General features: G+C 36.1%; 1 protein-coding gene across 3 annotated transcripts; it reads right to left on the reverse strand.

Moving 5' to 3' along the window:
- Positions 1-388: 388 nt before the first annotated feature.
- Positions 389-14,507, reverse strand: LOC306860589 (glucose-6-phosphate 1-dehydrogenase-like; the record flags this gene model as incomplete). 3 transcript variants are annotated; one of them, XM_079402355.1, is made up of 14 exons in its annotated part: positions 389-2,115; positions 2,192-2,284; positions 2,384-2,460; positions 2,598-2,833; positions 3,505-3,691; positions 4,120-4,213; positions 4,586-4,711; positions 4,876-5,034; positions 7,749-7,966; positions 8,062-8,170; positions 8,624-8,661; positions 13,097-13,215; positions 13,962-13,994; positions 14,470-14,494. In XM_079402355.1, the coding sequence occupies 14 exons, from the start codon at positions 14,492-14,494 to the stop codon at positions 2,025-2,027; spliced, it is 1,605 nt and encodes a 534-aa protein (XP_079258481.1). In that variant the 3' UTR covers positions 389-2,024. The 3 variants fall into 3 exon arrangements, with proteins under 3 accessions (XP_079258481.1, XP_079258483.1, XP_079258482.1); XM_079402357.1 differs by lacking the exon at positions 13,962-13,994 and having other exon boundaries at positions 14,287-14,507; XM_079402356.1 differs by lacking the exon at positions 13,962-13,994 and having other exon boundaries at positions 14,470-14,501.
- Positions 14,508-14,651: the final 144 nt, after the last annotated feature.

The following is a 14,651-nucleotide window of genomic DNA, read 5'->3' on the forward strand; positions in this document are numbered from 1 at the left end:
TCATAACTATCAAATATATGATATAAATGGCATACAATTGTGGAATTTAATTTCTTTTGTTAGGGAATTGTAAAAAACTTGAATACAAATGGATTAAATTATTTAATTTAGTGATTATACCATGATTGACAACATGCGGTTTGATACCTTTCAGCAGATATTTTGTAAAATGCATTTTTCGTGGAAATTGTCACTGGTGTCACCTTCCTTATGGATAACAGTGAAGATCAGTATATCAGGCTTTATGTGTCACTGGTGATTCGTTGCATCACTGGTGTTACTGTGTTTTTTTCTGTCGCATTAAATAAAACAATCTCCTTATTTCTTGCATTTTCATTATTTTTCTGTAACTGACATGTACTGAAAAAAAAAATGAGACATAACATTTAATAAAAACCTTTAATATTGCTGAAGAAGGTAACACCAGTGACAAAAATGGTATGTGTGGTCTTTAAATAATTGCACAAAAACGATTAAAAAAAATAATAATTAAGCTGTCATTTATATGTATTCATAAAGTCAAAAGGTACTCTAACAATGTGGTCCAAGTTTAAATGTTAGAAAAAGAATGACACTTCTGTAGAAATGTTTCTGTAGAATGACCCAAAAGCTTGATGGATATCAAAGCTCCAACAGTTTTTTTTCTGAAAATAATTTCCACTACTCTTCCAGTCTTTCATGTTTACTTCATAAGTGTTTTTAAATCGTGATAGGATTTCCATGTGCATGACAGATAACATTTATTTAAACAATTGTACAAAAGTCTCTATACAGACCAATAAACAAACAAACTGACTGCGTGTCAAATCTACATTCACTACAGAAATCCCCATGACTTTTCCAGGCCTGGACAAAGACTACTCACTCAGTAATTTTATTGCAATATCGGCTGTACTGAAACAAGCCAAAGATATTAAGGGAATATGAAAGGACCAGATGAAAAAAAGCAATGGGAGACATGTGAGGCACCTTAGCTATGCTTTACTGTAAAAGTAGTCTATTATACTAAAATAGAAAACACTGGACAGAACTTTTACAGAAAAGTTAAAGAACTCACAAATGTTGAAGAAGCCAAAATAATAATAATAATAATGAAAAATGCATTACAAAAGCAGTTATTCCCAAAATGTACTGATAAATAAACCATTTGTTTTAGGCAGCCTGACAGGATGTTGAGATTCAGTGCTGTCAAAAACTCACCCTCACTATACATAGACTAACAAAGTTGGTAATAGACACTGGTTCAGTGTCTATATAGTGCTGACACCAAAAACAATAGAGAGCAGAAAGAGACCATGCCCAAATGAGGGAACAAACAGCTCATCTATTCAATCATTTACAGAGAGATGTGGAATAGAATACATCTGCTTTAATAAGACTAAACACATTTGTGGCTCATCAAGCCAATCGGTGGGAACCTTAAGACATGGTTAAATGTCATGTACATACAGTACATGCACTGGAATCCTAATACCTGTATGCGTCTTTCTTTTGTGTGGTCCAATTATAGCATTTCATTTTAGATTTCTACAAGTTTGCTACAAAATCAAAACAAAAATTGCAACAAAATACATGAACAATCATCACTGCAGCAGCAGATTGTACTTTTACACCACTTCTGAAATTTGAGCAGGATTTAATGTTAAGACTTTTGCTTGCTGAAAGAGGAATGCATAACAGAAGGCATGCTTTTCTTTAAGAATAAAGAACAAAGGGAATGACAGCGCAGTAAAAATCTCATGATGCTTAAGTGAATAACCAAAAATTGTAAATGTTGTTCAGTCCGATGAAAGAACAAAATAATGAGAAATATCCTATAAAACATTATATCATATTGAGCTGGTTATAATTAATAACATCCAAAAAAAAAAAAAAAAGTGTGGTTTTTAAAAGTAGTTGGTCCTTTAAATGCAGAGTGCATCTTCAAATATTTAAGTGCCCTTTTCTCTCTTTTATTTCAGGCACTCGTCTTGGGCTGATTTTTTAAAAAGGCTTAAGCTCCTCATTTCTGTCGTCCTCTTCTTTCACAGTTTGTGTGGGTTCACCCATTTGTATGTACCCTCGTAGCGGAAGCCCACCTTCTGTACCAGCTCATCAGCCTCTGCAGGACCACGGCTATGAGAGAGCCAGAGCAAATGTGAGAGATATTACACATCACTTCATCAAAAAATAAATAAACTGCATGTTTTACCTTCCATATTTGTATTTGATGGGTGGCGTCTTCTCCTTCTCTATCTGATGAAGCAGAGGAGTGAAGATTCTCCAGGCTTCCCTCAACTCATCACTTTGATGAAATAAGTCAAATTCAGAAATGATTGTTTCAGAATTATTATAACAACATATTGCATTTACATTACTGTAGAGATCACAGTAAGAAACGCACCTTCGTACAAAATGCATTTGGCTGCCACAAAAGACATCCAGAATCAGACGTTCGTAGGCATCAGGCAGCTTAACGTCCTTTGAAAAGAGAGAAAAGAGAAAAGCACATTACAAAGATTTCTGGTTGAAGTAAGTCATTTCCCACATATTATTAGTCAAAGTTGCCAACTAGGACAAAAGAAACAGTGTGAATGGATGAAAGGTGTGTGTTTTACCCTGTATCTGCTGTGGTAGGTCAGGTCCAGCTCTGTCTCTTCAGGGCTGAAATAGACTCCGGGTTTCTTGCTCATCATCTTGGCGTAGATGGCCTCGTTGGGCTGCACACGCACCACTAACTCGTTCCTCCTGCACTGAGAGTTAAAGATATCTCCAGGAACTTCTGTGAACTGCAGCCTCACCTCTGCCTTCCTCTCATTCAGAGCCTTTCCACACCTGAGGATGAAGGGAACACCTGGAGAGAGACAGGGGTAATAAAATCGTTTGATAAAATATCAACACATTCAGGAAGAGAAAGACCATATACTGGGTATTTCAGGTATATACTGCTGTTCAGTTTTAAATCAGTAAAATGTTATTTTGCTGTTAATGAAAGAAATTAATACTTCTATTCAGCAAGGAAGCATTGAATTGACAGAAAAAAAAAAGGAAATCTCATATTAGATTGATTTCTGAAGTCTCGTGTGACACTGAAGACTGGAGTGATGACACTGAAAATTCAGATTTACAAATCACAGAAATTAATACATTTTAAAAATGTATTCAAATAGAAAACAGCTGTTTTAAATTATATTAACATTTCACAATGTTGCTGTTTTTACTGTATTTTTAAAAATCACAAAGGATGAGCATAAGAGACTTAAAAAAAAAATTTTTTTTTAAATCCAACTATAAACTTCTGAACAGTAGTGTATGTGCTAAAATTAAATTTAGCATTTTTAGCCACAAAACAATTTCAAGACCAAAGGGTTTGTAAAGCTTCTCATTTAATGTCAAAACTTATGTCCTTTTGAGGCAAGACATTTCGTTCCACTTCATGTCCCCACATGTGGCGGAATGACAAAAAAGCTTGAACTTGATATGTTTGGCCAGACTGTAAATATGAGCTAATTAGCAATCACTTACCATCCCAACGTTCGTTCTTTACATAAAGCACTGCTGTGGCAAAAGTAGCCTGAGTGGAGCCTTCAGGGACAGTTTTGTCATCTAGATAACCCAGTTTAGCCTCTCCTTCTCCATCTGGATCTCCCACATACTGACCCAAGACCACATCTGAGAGAGAGACCGACTCGATGCACTTCAGCACCTTCACCTGTAGAGGAACACAGAGCAAAAAACATGAGATTTCCCATTTATCTCAGCAAAAGCAATTCACTTGGATGCATCATGAGCACTCATTTCTGGATTTTAACCAATAAGCTGTGATTGAACACACATACACACAAATAAATAAAATAGAAAACCACTCTTTGCAGCAGACAGAAAAAAACAAAAATAAATTATTCTATAATACAAACCAAAAATGAACACTACCCTGGAGTGTAATTCTCAGAGCCAAGACCTTAATTTATATAGACTCCGCCAACTCTTTTATGCTAATGGTTAACTGTAAGGCAGATGGATGAATACATTTCATATATTTGCTCCTCAAGGCTAAATTCAGGATCATTCAGATAAGTGCCAGAAAAGAGTGCTGCAGGGGGCGGCTGTACACAGTTCATTGGCTGACCGGCTCGTTACCTTCTCATCTCTAACATCATCAGAGCTGGTGGATGCAGGCTTCTCCATGGCAACCAGAGAGAGCATCTGCAGCAGGTGGTTCTGCATCACATCACTGGAGAGAGAAAAGAGAGGAATACATTCATTCATTTACAAATCATGCTTGATTAGAATATCAAAATCCCCACAGCCTTTGAAGGGAATCCTCATGCACAGAAAGTGCAATCTATTTTTACACTTGTTTTTCTCTTTGAAATTATGCATTTTTATTTGCACTTTCTTCTACTTTTATGGTGCTTCACACAATGCACTTTCATTGTATGGAACATTTTGTGCAAGTACCAAAAATGTTGTGTTCCACAGAAGAAAATCATACAGGTTGAATGAAACAAAGATGTTCAGTTTTGGGTAGAATATAATTTCATAACATATTTTAAAGATCTTATTGTCACAGATGCAAAAATCATCTTAAAGCAAGAAAACTAACCGAATGATACCAAAATCGTCAAAATATCCCCCCCGGCCCTGGGTACCAAATGGCTCTTTGAAGGTCAGAACCACACACGCTACACTGTCCCGGTTCCATATGGGGCCAAATATCCGGTTTCCAAACCTGTAAGAAAAATAGGAGAGAAAACTGTGACTAATGAGATTCTTGGTGGAGTTTAACCCTTAATTATGCATAAATGACAACTGTGTGTGACAGCGAGTGAAAAGCAGCAGGCAGACAGGGATAAAAAGGGTGATAGAGGCAACAGGAAAGGGAAAGAGCCGCACCTGAGAACCATGAGGTTCTGGACCATCTCTTTGCCCAGGTAATGGTCTATACGGTAAATCTGGTCCTCAGTGAAGAGAGAAGAGAGATGACTGGTTAACTCCTCTGAGCTCTGCAGGTCACGTCCAAAAGGCTTCTCCACGATTATCCTGTTCCAGCCTCTACCAAACATACAAACAAAAAAAAAAATGCGCTGCACTTGAAAAATGCCTTTGCTAAGGCAAACTCATATACACAGACAATCAGAAAACTGAACAGAAACTACACCTCGAATCTCGCCAGCAGTATTTTATACTATTAGATTATTTATTTACATTTATAATATTTTAATATTTTCAGTTTTCAAGTTTTAGCAATATTGGGACAGATTTACTAGCAGCTTGCCAGCGCAAACAGTCTTTTGGCATTAAAATGGTACTGTCAGGATTTAATTGGTGAAGAATTAGTGCTGAAAAGGCGTGGACAGTTATTTTTGCACCTGACCTAATTGAATGTGCATTTGTAGTTCCCCATCAGACGCAAAATTTACGGGAGGAGAGTACTGAAATGAATCACACATCACGTAATGCGATTTACTACTGTTTGCATTCGTCAAATTTCTGGTATTTGCACCATTATTTTACGCCCCCCAAAAAGCATATTTTAAACTATTCTGCACTTAAAATCGCTGCAATTATTGTTGCTAGGAGGAGGCACCGCAGAGAACAGAGCACGTGGTAAAAGAGAGAGGATTTTTTTCCACACGTTTTAATTTATTTGGAATGCAAAAAGAACATTATCCAAACTCATACATATCCTTACGCTAATTTACGCTGCGCTTGGTAGATTATGTTGGTTATTATGGAACTGAGATGTTGCGTCGGTATTCTTTAATTTGTGCATTGTCAGTAAATCACCCGCAGAAATTTCCACACCATCACACATGCACCTCACCTCGACCAGATCTTCTGGATTTAACCACTGGCTCTGATGTCTATATAGTGGTTAAACATGAGATAGAATTAGTTTTGGGTAAATCTAACGGGCAGTCTTTGGTCTCAATCTATTATTTGTTCCAGAGCAAATAGTTTGAGCAAAATCTCACGTTTATGTAAATTCAATGCTGTATATCAGAGCTCTTTCTTTGTACTTTTGACTAAAATTGTTGTTGTTTATTAAATAATATTATTCAATAAATAATATTTTATATAAATAGTAGTATTTAGTGTTAGGAAACCATGGGTGCATGTGTTTGTAATGGTGATTTTAGTTACACTGTTCTGCAATTAGATGGCAACAAGAGACTGTTTTTACGAGGAAGCAGACTTTAAGACTTTTATATCGAAAAAGACTGAAAAAGAAGTTATTTTTACTTTTAACAACAGCACTGAGCAGCGCTGTCAAAGGAAATCACCCTTAACAGATGAAAGGATAGTACGACAAAGATATATCGCTTTCCTCAGTGGAAATTCAAACTTATGTTTTATTGTGAATATGAGATGCAGGTAAATCACTCAGTCAATCTCTCTCTCATAATACTCTACCATACACAGTACACCGCTTTTAAGCAATACATAATACAATAAGCTTTTAATGAAGCAACTCAACGTTCCTTCGTTACTAGCTCTAAAGTGACGTTTTCAAATGGGCTAGTTGCATATCTCCGCCATCTTGGATTTCCGGTCTAGCAAGTGTGTTCATAGATACTTCCGGTTGTGCTAAACGCCAGTGTAGAGAACTGGAGAAATCTTCTATATATGTTTGCAGGATTTATAATATCACTTCAAATGCAAATAAGATCTACACTGCTATTATTCCTATACTATAAATGTTAACTGAGCCAGTGCATTTGAAACTTACGTATGTTTGTAAATTAATGAAATACACTAATCCCTTATACAGTTCACGAAACGAAAGTTAAATTCATGGTGTGTGTACACAGCTCCACAATGTGTTTTTCCCTTACCAATTATGTAAATGTACAAATTACAGAATTTAATGAAATATTGACCTTGAGAGACATGGGCTGCAATTGGTCTTCATAAATATCCATTTCTCAGTTGTGTGCATACATCAGTTTGTTCCATCATTTTAACAAAATATTTTTATATTTTACAGTTAACTTTGCATCAAACATTTTTTTAATAATAAAAGGGCTGTAATACAACTAAAACATGACTAATTTAAAGATTTGTTTTATCTGATAATTAATGCAAAAAAAATTGTGTAAAAATCGCGCTGCTTATAGACAGATAATGATTTATGCAACAGATCTTTCACAAAACAGATATTAACAAAAACACACAGGGAAATGCAAACACCGATCTTTTAATTAATGCAAACCTACCATAATTACATTAGCCTATGTTAAATTGTAGTTAAAATAATAAATAATGTTATCAAATAAAGTTAATAAAACAAATCTCTGAGGGTCTCGTTTGACAGTCACAAACCTTATCTTATAAATAGCAGTCAGAACAAAATCAACTCTGGAAAAATGTACAGTATTGGAGATTTGAGTGGTTTGTGTTTGAATGAAGAGATCCCCGTAGAATGACTAACCACTGACGCTAAACTGCATAATCAAGAAAGAATGAAGCAATCTCCACGTTTTATCTTGATGAATTTCCACACAGAGGTACGTAATAATGTAGGGGGGATGTTTTCTCTTTTCTTTGATATACCACTATCCGCTATATAATTTGAAAAACATTAATTATATCTATCTAGCCCAGTTTCGTATACAAGTTTCCCTTATCGTAAAAGCGAACGTCACAAGACCGGAAGTATGCATGCACACACACGCGTCGCCGGAGCTCACCGGCACCATCTTGTGCACTGAGCCCATTAGTAACGGAGGCAAGTTTAAAAGCAACTGCATGAGTTTGCTCCTCACTTGGTGCTCATGCACTGATGCTTGATGTTCTTGGTGACGTCGTGGTAGACGCTGGGCGGCAGGGCCAGGTAGAAGAGGCGGTTGGCCTCAGCTCCTCCAGGCAGGGACAGCAGGTGAGTGTTCAGTTTAGAGAAAGAGGATTCATCCACGTACTTCCCGCTGATGTAAGAATTTCTGCTGAAGAATGAAGTGAGGCGATCTGCCTCAGAATCTGCCACCTAAATGGAGGGGGGACAAAAAGAGAAGACATTTTAACACAGTAAATGGGTAGTAAACAGACAAATGCACATGGAGAAACTCTCTGAGCTGTGACCTTCATGTAGGGCATGCAGGCCGCGCGTATGGCATCCACGGTCAGATCAGAACGTGCAAATCCCACAAAATATGTCTGTTCAGGGAGAAGACCGTCTCTGAACAACCACCTACAAGAGACAGACAGTAATACTTCACACCGATCAAAGGTTTAGGTGTCAATTATATTTTCTGAAAGAAATTGATACTGTTATCCAACAGAAACACACTAAATTGATCAAATTGACAGTAAAAGCTTATATTTTTACAAAAGATTCTGATTTCAAATAAATGTTGTTTATTTTGAACTTTCTATTCAAAGTGTACCCTGAAAAAATGAAAAACATATTCAAATAAAAAAAAAAAAAGCTAAATAAACAGTAATAATTGTAATTCAATATTAACAAATATTAAATTGTTTATTTACAATATTATTAAATAAATGCAGCCTTGGTTAGCATAAAAAAAAAAAAAAAAAAAAAAAAAAAAAAAAAAAAGAAGTTTAAATTCTCACCAGATCCAATTGTTAAACTGTACTGTACTAGTAAATAGTAGTATGTGTGAAAGCATGTCAGAGTACTCACCACAAAGTTGGGTAGATTTTCTTCTTCGCCAGATCTCCCTACAAAAAGAACACATTTGTTACATCACGGTACAATGTATTAATATAGGCTGAATTACACAAAAGCGGTTCACTGCGTTTCATACTGGTGCAAAAACTTCTCCACAAAGGATTATGCCAGCTTGAGGGGATTTCATCAGCTTCTTGACGCAGTTCTTTGTCGTTTGCCAAGGTGGCTGATAGAATAATCCAATGACAAGGGACGAGACTGTTCTGAGAAGTAACCTTGGTCTTTGTTGTATCCACATACATTCTATATTTTCTTTCTCCAATTCAACAGTTTCTCCAATTCATAGTTGACCAAATAAAACAGCAAATGTGCATTTAAAAGTCACAAAACAAATACTGAGGATTCATGTTGTTTGCACTGGTATATACAAATTTTGTCCAAATGCTTCCTAGGATAATAATTCCCCTCTAATATCACCTGCCACAAACTAGCAATATCAAGTTACACCATCACTTGGTTGAGAAGGAAGTTACTGACATACTGTACAGTACATTTATTTTGAAAGTGACTTTGCTTTTGTTGTGTAGTTTTTCCAGGTTTGAAATTTAAAGGCTACCGGCTACCTAAAAAATTCTGCAAATAGTAAATACATCTATAAAGGAAAAAAATCTGCATTTGTTAAACTATTTAATGGTGCCTGTAAGTCAAGTCACCATGAATCACTGTGATTGAAGAGGAATCAAAACCTAGGGAACTGCCATAATTTCTCTGGAACACCGACTAAAAAAACATCTCATTATAAAGATGACTAAATAATAAATGCAAAATACACAAGAACAAGATACAATGTAGCTTAAAATAACAGTCGACCCATCCCTGCTCCATGTGATTCAATCTCCTCAATGCAAAGGTCATCGATCTCAGCAGATCTGCTCCACACCCATTCAGACACATGAGAAACACTCTGTGCATGGTGAGACAGCACTATTCTGTTTGTCTTGGCTGGATTATGGCATTGTGGGAGAGTCCCATCTCTCCAGATATCAGTAGAAGCAAATAATAAACAGCTTATTTATTTTTACAATTAAACAATATAATGGAGAAAAAAAAAATCTGGCACAAAAAAAATAGGCTGTGGTATTCTGACAACAAATTATGTCAATTGAGCATATAATGTTACAAAAAAAATAGGAAAAAAACAAATATATAAAAAATATGAAGCAGCACAACTGTTTTCAACATTGATAATAATAGGAATGTTTCCTGAGCAGCAAATCATCATTTCAGAATAATTTTTGAAGACTGGAGTAATGCTCAAAATTCTGATTTTCATCATAGGAATAAATTATATTTGAACATGTATTCAAATAGAAAACAGTTATTTCAAATTGTAATAATATTTTCATAGTATTACTGTTTTATATTTACCACATTTTGATCAAATAAATGAAGCCTCTGTGAGCATAACCGACTTTTAAAAATGGTAGTCTATATAATTCACAAATGTTTAATTCAATTCACATTCACAGAATAAAATATATATTTTCGTACAAGTCAAGACAATATTTTGAGATATTCCTGTCCATTCCATTTAGAAGCACTTTTTATTTTTTAAGCACATCTGCTTTACAGATGTGCTGGGACAGTCGTGGCCTAATGGATAGAGTTGGACTTGTAACCCGAAGGTTGTGGGTTCGAGTCTCAGGTCCGGCAGGGATTGTAGGTGGGGGAGTGAATAACCAACACTCTCTCCACCCTCAATACCACGACTGAGGTGAGACCCTTGAGCAAGGCACCGCAGCATTGGCTGTCCACTGCTCCGTGTGTGTGTTCACTACTGTGTGTACACTAGGATGGGTTAAATGCAGAGCACAAATTCAGAGTATGGGTCACCATACTTGGCCACACACCACTTCCCCTTCCCCTTTATCTTCATATTTTAATAAAGCTAATTATTAAAGGCCTAGCTTTATTCTGTTACTTAGTCTGATTTGTGGAAAATGTATTTTTATTATTATAATAATAATAATAATAATAATAATAATAATAATAATAATGAGGACGGTTTTTTTTTGTCATAGTATGGCAACTGATGTGCAGACCCCACATGCAAGTGAAGCATTCTATAACAGATTTTTTTTTTTGGTCAGAAAATACCCTTGTGTACTCACAAACGTTCTTTAAAATTAGGTACAAATTTGGTAATGTGACAGGCTGGCTGGGGGTCGATGCACAATCTAAGTGGCTCAAGGTTAGACAAATGAGGTGATGTTGCGTCTGCATTTTGACATGGTTTCTGAATGGACTTAATATTATGCCATAAACCTATGGAAACCATGCCAACCAACAACCCGGACCCGACCATGCATATCCCTCTCTCCACCACCTTTCTGACTGCACTCTCATCCCAAACACAAGCCAGCTCTTTCACCTCTCTCTGACTTCAACTGAAAGAAAAGTGCTGACAGAGAATGATATTGCATAATCCTGCTCACTAGCACCTATTTAAAAAGCCAAACAATAAGAACATGAAAAGCCAACAGTAACAAAGATCGTTTCACAAAGCAGTTGTGTAAAAACAGACTAGTAAAAAGCTGAACAAATAAGGAGGAACAAGGAAAATCTAGCCAAAAAAAAAAAAAAAAAAAAAAAAAAAAAGGGGAAGAGGGTTTAAATTTCACAACTAAAAGTTAAGATAAACAGTCTATTGAGAAGTGTAAAAGCCTGAACTACTATAACGCAAACTTCACTTTCACTTTATTCTTAATATTTTGTATGATTTTCTTTTTGCATACATTGGTCAGAATTCATCACAGTTTAAGTTTTCATGCTGAACCTAATCAAGGCTTTCTAGATACAATAAGTCTTTCATTATGTCTAGCCAATCACAGATCTTCTGTCACCAAACATCTTTCAAGGCCTTAAGCGTTCATGGGCTGTGAACTGAACCGCTGAATTACTCAACCACCCTGTTCTGTCTGGATGATAAAAAGAAGCCCTATGCTGGCAATGTCCCTTCATGGTTGCATAATTTCTGCTGTACTTCCTTGTACATAACATCAAGGCCGTTTTATTAATTCAGAGTAATCGGAGATTTGCTTCCTTTATTGGATCAGCAGTTAAAAGGCTGTGCTGTAAAACTATAAGGTGTATAACCAAAGGAATACCATGTACAAAAAATAATATGAAATAGGATCTAAATCAATACATTAGTATGATTTGGGACAAATTGGACCAATTTATGACAGTCACTTCAATGACGACTATTAAAAATAAAGGTTTCTAAAGAGGATTCTTTGCAACAATGCCATAGAAAAAGGTTCTTTGGGGAACCAAAAACGGTTTAGGTGAATAGTTCCTAAAATAAAAAAAATTGTTAATAGCATTTTGTCTGAGAAATAATAAAAGCACACTTTTCATTTATAATTTCTCTTAAATCTCATTTTGTTAAAAAAAAAAAAAAAAAAAAAACTGTGGGAAAATTATCAAATAGGTATTGTGAATAATATCACATTGTGAGTTGTGTGAATCGTTACATCCCTAGTTTTCACAATATTTCAATTAACACTTCTTACCTCCAACAATCCCAACAACACCACTATGAAATGGAAAGCATGGCACAATCATTAATAAACATGCAGTAATATGTAACTAGAGCAACAAGAAAAGCGAGGGGATGAAACTTTGCAGCAAGAACTGGTGGGAGAGAGGCGTCATGGTAGAGTTTACAGAATGGCGACAGAATTCTAGAATGTGGAAATGCTCATTCCTCAAACTATATGCAATCATGGAAAGTGTGATGAAATCCGGTGATAAAACTGTATGCGCACCTATGCCAGTTGTAATGTGCTTTACAAACTTGGAAGTTGTGGGGAGTGTGCACATAATCTGTTTTCTGTAAATATTCTGGATAACACATTCACTATTAACTAAGAGTTTTCCCTAATTTGCTGCTTATTGATAGTAAGTAAGGTAGCTGTAGTAGTTAAGTTTAGGTATAGGGTAGGGTTTTGTGATCTAGAATATGGTCATGCAGAATAAGGCATTAATATGTGCTTTTTAAGTACTAATAAGCAACCAATATGCGTGCTAATAAGCAACTAGTTAATAGTGAATAGTGTTCCCTAATCTAAAGTGTAACTGTTTTCTGAATAACGCGTTTACATGCAACAGGTTTATGATATTCCAGGAGTGGGAATTGGAATTTGGGAGATCAGAATATTGTCTTAAACTGAATCAGGCAATTGGATTGAGGTGTTCACATGATTCAGTACTTAACAGAACACTGCCCATTTCAGATTAATATCATAACACTGATGTGCATGTAAATGTAGTCACAGTAAATAAATACATGAACTCGCACAAATTTTTGGTTTGTCAGTAGATGTAAAGTGTACAAAATGAGAGACAATTCATGGCTGCAGATGAGACTGTATCAACTCCTCATTAGAAGAGACAGAGATATTTAAATACACCAAGACTCACCGAAGCACCCATGATGATAAAGATATGAACGTCAGACTGGTGAAATTCCACATCATCATGTAGCTCTTTCCTCAGCTGCCCAAACACTTCAGAGCGTGAGAGGGGGAAACTCATCTTGTCTGTCAAGAGGTCAGAAAAAGATAAAACCGCAGATCTAGAGTTGTCCTCAGTTATATAATTTCTATTAAATATAACTTCATTTTGTTTAAGAAAAGTTAAAACCAACTTTTAAAAGAAAAATATTTTATATATGCAAAAAATATTTCTAAAATAACATAAATTATATATAAATTAGGTCAGTGAAAATGTTGGCAGGGCAGTTAATATATAAATTTGTTTTGGAACATAGCAGACATCAGGATGAACGACAATGCTGATATATACATAATGCAACTTAATGACAACAAAAACAGAAAAATAACACTTGTGTATGTCAATTAGCCGTCACCAACCTCAAAACGGCTAAATAAAGAAATTGGTCTATCACTACTGAAAGATTATGCATGTAGATTCACATTCAAAAGGTGTTTTCCAAAGAGCTTTTACTAAAGCTGCCAACATACCCACAGTGCAATGTCAAAGGCATTAGTATGAATATTAAACAAGTAACACTATCAACAAATAACACAACCACAGAACAAATCTGTCAACTACATTTCCTGATTCTAAAGACACACTTGGCACTTGGAAAGAAAGTGGTCTAGAAAAAATATATGCATTTGTTAAAGTTCTTTCACATGCAATAATTCCTTGCCAATGCAGTCACTTGCACTCTTTAGGGAACAGACACACAACACCAACTATAGTGTTGACTAGTCTAGTAATTTGACAAATCACAATGGGGATGACAAACATATAGTCCTACCACTGTGTTTAGGGACTGTAGTGTGAGCTCTCTCTGTGGCATACAGAAAAGATACACAGAGAAACCTCGTGTGACAAACACAACCTCCCACAGTCAGACCCACTCTCTGAACTTACCATAATGTTATTAGCACAATCCCTTATTTAACAGGGCTCAGCCTGGCTTGCTAATTATTTTAAGCAGTGCATCACATTCAAAACAAATGCCTTAGATATCTGGAATAAATTGAACATCCATTTCTACAAGGTAAAGCTGGTAAGGGAAAATCTGAAGTTAGTAGACAGCAGAATCAAACGCACTCGATGCATGACATCATGCTACTTACTTTCAGTGCTCTTTACTTAACCAAACAAAACTAGCAGGATTTAACGGCTAAAGAGCTGTAACAGACTCAAAAAAGAATGTAACAATACAGACTACGGTGTCATTCTTTAAGACAGTTTCCTCCTTCCCTGTTAAAATGACACGGCGGGCTTCTGTGGTTTTATTGGTGTAGAGAGGAACTCACCAGCGCTCGCTCGACTGCCCATCATTGCTGGTGCATATGACGTCACCGCGCAACTGCGCTGAGGATAAGCGACGGGGGCGGGGACAGACTGCAGGAGGGAGGGGCTTGTGGATAACAGCCCACGCATGGCGGTGATTGACAGCTAAACGCTTCAATGGCGTACACGCTGAACGCTCTTCAGT

Source organism: Barbus barbus (genome assembly GCF_936440315.1).
Source record: "Barbus barbus genome assembly, chromosome: 41".
Lineage (NCBI taxonomy): Eukaryota > Metazoa > Chordata > Actinopteri > Cypriniformes > Cyprinidae > Barbus > Barbus barbus.